A 7798-nucleotide genomic window follows, 5' to 3' on the forward strand; every position below is an offset into this window, starting at 1 on the left:
TTTTACTTAATATGTGCGCGCATATTATTATGCATTTTAGGGGTTTTTGAGCAATACAGGGGGTAATTTCAACCCTTAAACCTTCTTCTTTGCCGATAAAAAAAAATACGTATCGATTATTTTTCCGAGTTCTAAAAATGTGCCAACTTGCAGCCAAATCGGCGTGTCACACTTGGGTAATGTTCCTTGTTAGTATTATTTTCAAACTACGTATAATCAATCAATATATTTTTATATTATATATATATATATATGTATGTATATATATATATTTTTTTTGTATAAATAGGCAAGTTTATAGCCGTTTTATTGTTGCAAAATCAATTAAATCAAATTAAAATTAAAAAAAAAAAACTTTTTTATTTTTATGTAATATAGAACTGTAGATCTATAAAAAGAGCTATTGGAACAGTAATTATTTTTTTTATACTAATAAAATGTCGCGCTAACTTTATAATTATAAACATATACAATCTCTTGAAATATACGGCACTAACTCGATCCTGGATTTTCTATATCGAGTCGATGTATCGGTCGAGTTACCCAATTTACCGTTCGCGTTAGATCGTCGCCAGCTGATTCTTACACCGTGTTCGCATCGCAACCACGACGGCGCTGGCTTCCCACTTGCTTCTCATGAAGTGAAGCCGCGTGTTCCCACGCGATCGCGTTGGTGTCAGTTTGCGAACGGCGTCAGCATTGACAGGCGTGAGTCGCGAGCGTTTTCTACATCGTCGTTATTTTATGCGACGGCAGGCATGGCCAGCGCCTTGACGTTCTGTCTGCTGCTGGTCGCCGCACTAGCCGACTCCGTTTTTTCCACGCAACGCACAGTGAGTACAAGCAGCTTCGGATTCCCGGATTCGTTTGCCCGGAGGCTATAGGGATTGATTAGCCGCGCGATCCGACGCACACAACGCGTCGTGTGTCACCCACGAGACAGCGTCGCGCCTCGTCGAAACGGACGAATCGCGCGCGTGTGATTCATTGACTTTGAACCTTCGGTCTGACGTTTATTATGGACAGCATAATAATATCCGTTTCTATACCAACACACAGAGGAAACTTCGATCTCGGTTCGACTTAATTTTGGTCTTTTTCTAATTCTTATATAGGAGATGTAAAAAAATAAAGCGTTAATTGAACCGCGATTAAAATTAAATTGCATTGATAAAAACGAGCATGGAGGACTTGCTTTTTCTTTTTGCGAGGGAAGTTATGAACTGGTGTGTACACTGGTGTGCAAAGTAATAACGATAAGTTGGGGTGAAACAAACTTTATTTGCTTCATTCCGAGTCATTTCGCCAGTATTTATATCAGTTCAGAGTATTCTCTGAAAAAGAACCGCACTTTGTCTCGTAGACAAAGGATCGCTGATGTTTAGGGGGCGTGTTGCGTCAACTTGCGTCCACGTGTCCCCCCTCCTCCCCCGGGTCGCCTTCCCGCCCAAACTGTCGAGTGCGCTCCGAAATCTCGACTCGTCGCGGTATTTCTTTTGTCACATCAAACAGGTGGATTTATTGATAAATTGACTGCATACTTATATGTATTAACGGCTGATCGGATAAGTGCACTGACGCGACCTAGATTGCTCTCGAGATCGAAGGGCACGGTCGATCGTGAGTCGCGCGATCGGCGCGTCAAATAAATAAACGCGCGAGCGTTTCGGGATGATTAATCGGCCGCGGGCGTGGATCAGCGTCACGTTTTTCATTCAGCTTAAAGGTTCAAATTTCGGCGTGCGTAAGTAACACGACGGTTTGACGCAATAAATTCAGTTTCGAGCTTTGACAGGTTAATATAATAAAAAATATAATCACACACAACTATTATATTTTGTAACGTAAAAGATACAAGTGTCATATTTTAAGTAAATAAATGTAATTATATTAGTAATGGAACGCTTTATACTTTTTGCATTGAGAAAAAATAGTTCATTTGGTTATAATAATTGCTTATTAATTATTAATTTATTGTTTATTTGGCTGAATTAATTGAGTTTATCTTTATTGCTTTCGTTGGAGTAAGTATTTAAATTATACATTCTCTTCATCCACAGAAGTAAAAATAAATTAAATTCATTTAGTTAAATCAACACTTCTTTTCTCGGTGTGTTTTTCTTAATTATTTTATTTTTATCTTTCTATATTTTAATTTTTATCAAAAGATTGTCCCGCGATAATCTTATCATTGTGCGTGTGACGTTAAAAGGAGCGAGTTTATTAATTGTAAATAACGATGTAGCGGCGTAAACTGCTTTTAATGTTTTAAGGCATTCAGAGGAGTCGTTCGATACGATTGTACTTTCCATACAGGCCTAGTGTCTTAAATTTATAATAAACTGGTCTATCGATCCCAGGCGTGAATTAGTAAATAAGCGTAAAAGCCATACCGGCTAGCCTAGATATAATGTGTTTGAAAATGGAGCAAAGAAATCTATCGCGTGTTTATTTTATCTATTCCGTTCTATTGATGCAACGTGTTGGGAATATAATTTGTCTTAAAACGTATAAAAGTGATATTTTTATACGTTTATAATTATTAATTTTGACGTGATATACAGAAAGAACGGTTTTGCTAAAGTATCTAAAAATTTAACTAAATCTAAAAGTAATTTTAGTTGTGGATCGTCAAAATAATTATGTACGACGTTCAAACGATAATAATGCTACAAAAAACTTTGACACTCTAGCAACCAATTTGAGCATTTAACGTAATTATTTAAAAAATTAAACCATAAAAACGAGGACTAATAAGAATCAGCGAGATAATCCAAGCGCTAATTAACTTGCGTAAAAACATTTTTTATTCAAAATGGTTGAATGTTTCAAGCACAAGTAAAATACAACAATTATCGACTCCGCTTTGAGTCGATAATTATTTTAAAAGCACAATAAAATTATTTTCAAATCTATATCTAGCCAAGTGTTCAGATGATTTTAGCAAATCGTGTGTTCTTTCTGTGGTAGAATTTCGGATTTTCCTTCGAACGAAGTCGTGGAGAAAGTATCGTGACAGAATAATCGAGTATCGCACATACTTTCGCGAGCTCCTTTCAGAATGAAAAAAAAAAAAATAATAAGAGAGAAACGCGCGTAACTTTCGTCACTTCACGGTTCGCAGATACGCGTCTGCATGCCACGCATTAACATAACGGTGCAACGCCGTTTCGTGCGATAATAATCGACGGGGGACTCGGCTAGGAACGGCAAGGCCGCCTACCGTACAATCCGTCACTGATCTAGGCCATCCGTCCGTTAATACGACGTCGTTTAATCTGCAACGTTGCATAAAACACCCGCTTTATCCTGCCTTAGCTGCGATCGTGGGTGAACCAGGACTGCGGTGAGCCGTGTCGCGAGCGAAACGTAACGACACTCTACTTGAGAGCCGATGGCCCAAACGACACCTTGCATTATCTATGGGATTTCTTTGGCACCCCATCTGTGCTGCTGGCGCTCACGCCGTCCTCCGCCTGGCTCAACATCACCTGGAAGGACTATCTCGCCAGGAAGGAGAACTCGATCGTCTTCTCGGAGAAACCCTCCTATACCTTCGGGGTGATAATAAACAAGGTAACGAATTTAAAAAGTTGTGTAAATATATAGGACTCTGAGAGTATATCTGATAAATGGATAAATTAAGAGAAATTGAATTTAAAAAGAGCCAATGCGGATATTGGTGCGTAACTTAAATTTTTATTACGATTATAGCAATTGCATCGATAATATTGCATAATTTATTCATTATCAAATAAACAAGGTAGTTTCTTGATAATTCTTTTAATGGCTATATAGTTGATCGTGAGTTCATTGAACCGAATTATCTCATTTCGTTGACAGGATGAATTATTGTCGAACGTATTAAGAGACGGATGAGAAAGATTGAGAAAATGTTTCTATCAATATAGATCAATTTTTAATAGAAGTAAGCGGAGGCCGTATTCAGGTGTCCGTGCTTAATAATATTTTTATATAATTTTTACAATTTTCAGTTCAAGCAAACTGCACGCCGATTTATTTATCGATCTTGAAACACAATTCTAATACTTATTTGTATTGAACAGTTTTCAGTTGAATTTCACTTATCATTCTCTTTACATTAACTATAGTCTCGATTTAAGTTACTTTTTTATCTCCTTTTAGTTCGAAAAATTGAAACAGATAAAGAGCAAATTAAACTGTGAAATTAAAGTTGATTCATTGATAGAAATAAATAATCTTGAAATTACCAATTACGTTGCTAATTCTTCCAAGATGCTTATCATTAAGCGAGTAGCAAAATGGATGCAGAAACGAGCGCTCAGTTTTAATGTGCCAATAAAATTTTGCTGACACATGTACGAGTTGTTCCAGCAAAATTGTAAAATTCAACAAAAATTGAACGAAAATGTAAAAGTGCAATAACATAAATATATATGTATACATTAAAAAAAATTACTAAATTTTAATAAATATATGTTTGAATAGTATTAACTGAAAAAATATTTATTAAATATATTTGTTTGATATATGTATAAAACCATTAATTTAAATGAACTTATTCTTTACAGCAAATATTTATTTACTGTAAAAATTTAGTTAGTCTTATAGAAAAAAATGTGTATTAGATTTAGGAATTTTTTTTTATCTGTACACGCGTATAAGAATACAGCATTACTCTGATTATGAGATTTATTACTTAACTCGAATTTACTTCCATCAAATGCGGACGTAAATCCGAATGAGTGACACAAATCTACTCATCACATTCCCTTGCCGACTATAGAGAACATCCGCGGTTTCTTAATTAAACCTTCGCACTTCACAATGTCTCCACTTCGTAGAGCCTCTCTTCGAGCCGAGTATCTTCTCCCTGAAAAGAGAATATACTCTTATCTACGTACGTGGTACGTAAATGCAAGTGTATTCTCTTATGTAAATTACATTCGTGCCTTCGTTACTTTTCGCTATGCTCGAGCATATTTTAACAGCAAAATGATATGAATATTTTATATAATATCTTATGTAAATTTCTAATAACTTACAGCATATATTACATCGTCAGGACATTTAGTTTCTCGTTCAATAAATATTGTTTGCAATATTGAATGTGAGATTAATCTTTTATAAAGTGTGTAACTGACGATTGACGGTTAGTGTACCCAGTACACCTTTATACGTTAACGGAATTATTAAATAATTGCGTACAAAGCTGTGGAATTATTCACAGCAGTGAGCAAACAGATTTCTGCGCTATGTATCGATCGGCTGCATTTGACAAGAGTTTCGGGCACACGTTAGTATCGACATGATTGTGGTTTAATTCGGTCAATTTTAATGCGTACTATAATGTATAATCACGAGAGAAATTGTTACTGTATTTATGTAGATTTAAGCGCGCAACGAAAACTATCGGTGACCTAATTTCATCATCTGTTATGATTCTACAGCGTTTATATATAGCACGTTGAATAAATATCTTATGTTACAGATTATCGAATTCAATGATGTAAATGACACGGCACTGATTGACACTGCCGACGAAATTAATACGAACATTTTGCATCCCGAGTATTTCAACTGGCGGCTCGTGTCCCTATTGCAAAATAGCGAATTCGTCTACCTGGATATGGAGGGTAACTCTTATCACGATACAGCTAAGAATATCAGCAGATACGGGAGTATAAAGCTTTCGGTAAAGTATTTTGCAGCATTGAAGACAAAAGTATCGGTAGTACGTAGAACCGCATGTGAAAATAATTTCAACGGCTCAGTTAAGCGAGAACCAACTTCACTTTGAACATACAGGGTGTAGATTTTAGTTAATAGCAGATTAACGAGACGAAAATCCTAATACCCACAAATCCAGGCTACGTAGATTTCAAATGAGAAGTTAGTCAGTTAAAATATCCAAAATTTGTACACTCAAGCATGACACAATAGTGCAGATGTTTTCAAGCATCGAGTCTATTCTCTTCTATTCTGTTAAACACCTTCACTATTGTGCAATATGCCATACCTGAGTACGAATTTTGGATAGTTTAATTTTAAATCTTTCTCGTTTAAAAACTATCGTTGCTTTCGACATTTTGGTATTGAGATTTTCATCTCGAAATGATCTGAGAAATCTGTAACGAGTGTTACAAAAATTGGGACACCCTATATATATATATATATATATATATACATATATGTATATATGTATATATATACACATATATATGTATGTGGCTTTTTTAATCTTCTTTGATACGTGGCACACCTTTCTCTAAAATCTCTTTCATTCGCTTGTCAGCTCCGAGGATTCTGCACTGTTGACCATTCAGACATGGTGCCGCATATGTTACACACGGAGAATTCTACGCAAGTGGACATCATCCTCGATCACATCCAGACTAACCAGACTTTTTCCCGTAGCAGATTTGCTATTGAATTGCTCGCGGTCGGCGGTGGCGATCCCGAGATACCGATGTTCGTTGATCCGAAAAAGAGTCTGGACGACGAGCATACTCCGGGTATATTCGAGGTAACAATCTATTATTCTTGGTTATCTCATCCCTTTTAATGTTTTGATTGAAAATATTGCCTTAACCTTTCTTGTAATGTGCTTTTCTTCAGGTTGTTGAAGTTAGAACGCCACCGTACAGAGAGCAGGACCGCGCGCTGAACGCTGGATCGTATTTACAATGGCGACCGGTGTCGTACATTAACGCGTCGCGCGATGTAACCAGCTCCACGGAGACAGTCCAGTATCCACCGAAAAAAGTGTTCAATCATACGAGCGCCATTAAAAATTCGATGCTCTACTGTTATTATGGAGAAAGTGCGGACAATCTTTTATTACAAAAGATAATGGTTTCCTTGGGCTCAAGAGGAGATGGTTTTTACAAGAAGACGAATTATTTGACATGGTGAGTCGTCGGGTGTTATTTACAAGACTATTATTAAGTCTTGCATTTTATTAAAAAAATTTAATGACGAGTTATATAATTCTCTCTTGTGAATTAATAAAATGTTGCATTTAAAATTTTGCAGGACTTTCATGATTGGATACGGCACACCACCCGAGGAGAGATTCTCTTCTCTAGTCATTATGATTATCTCGATCGGCCTCGGCCTCCCTTTGCTCATTATGGTCATCACTGGCCTGTATCTTTGCATTCGCAGAATGCCGAAACGACATGGCAACGCTTATTTAAATCGATGAACTCACCGTTCGTGTGCCATGTGGTTCATTCGTACGTCGCGTGTACGTTTAGGTACATCGCTACTACACAACCTATTGTTCTTCACAAAGAGATATTCCTATATTTATACAACACATATATATATATATTTTTACACAAACTAGTAGCTCGGATCTGATATCAGTGTGATAAGCGTGAGTGATATTCGTTCTCTCATAACGTATCAGCGCTTAGTGAAACGTTAGAATACTCCTCTAGTTCTCTGTTTTAATATTTTAAGAGGACATGTTATTTGTTGACACTTGAAAAAAAAAAGAGAATAGGAGAGCAATCACTTTTATTTAAATATGCTATGAGAGAATAGTATGTTAATTTGTGCAACGAATGATTGAAATTTTTTAGATAATTTGTAATTGAACGCTGATTGTATGCACGAGATTTACGAAATATACATATCTTACAATAAGTAGTACTACATTTTGTAATAATTTTCTTTATGATACTCGTTCCTTATGTTTAATATTAAAGTATTAAACACATACTATGATGATGCATCTCTTTGTACTTTCTGTGTATTCACATATTTTTATATTTTTTGCAAATATATAAAAATATATCTATAAAAATAT

The 7798-nt window shown here is 35.9% G+C and overlaps 1 protein-coding gene across 1 annotated transcript; it reads left to right on the forward strand.

The window, feature by feature from the left end:
* Positions 1-693: 693 nt before the first annotated feature.
* Positions 694-7546, forward strand: LOC108778643 (glycosylated lysosomal membrane protein A). The gene is made up of 6 exons (XM_018545870.1): positions 694-833; positions 3319-3576; positions 5474-5677; positions 6278-6508; positions 6601-6893; positions 7018-7546. Exons 1-6 carry the CDS (start codon positions 759-761, stop codon positions 7187-7189), a joined length of 1233 nt encoding a protein of 410 aa, XP_018401372.1. The 5' UTR covers positions 694-758; the 3' UTR covers positions 7190-7546.
* The last annotated feature ends 252 nt before the right edge of the window (positions 7547-7798 follow it).

This window comes from Cyphomyrmex costatus, unplaced genomic scaffold (assembly GCF_001594065.2).
Source record: "Cyphomyrmex costatus isolate MS0001 unplaced genomic scaffold, Ccosl1.0 scaffold505, whole genome shotgun sequence".
Classification (NCBI taxonomy): Eukaryota; Metazoa; Arthropoda; class Insecta; order Hymenoptera; family Formicidae; genus Cyphomyrmex; species Cyphomyrmex costatus.

Excerpts from the sequence above, each read along its gene's own strand:
- LOC108778643 (XM_018545870.1), top strand. The coding sequence starts at position 759 with ATGGCCAGCGCCTTGACGTTCTGTCTGCTGCTGGTCGCCGCACTAGCC. Across the intron at positions 3,577-5,473 it reads TCGGGGTGATAATAAACAAG|ATTATCGAATTCAATGATGT; the intron begins GTAACGAATTTA and ends CTTATGTTACAG. Across the intron at positions 6,509-6,600 it reads ATACTCCGGGTATATTCGAG|GTTGTTGAAGTTAGAACGCC; the intron begins GTAACAATCTAT and ends GCTTTTCTTCAG.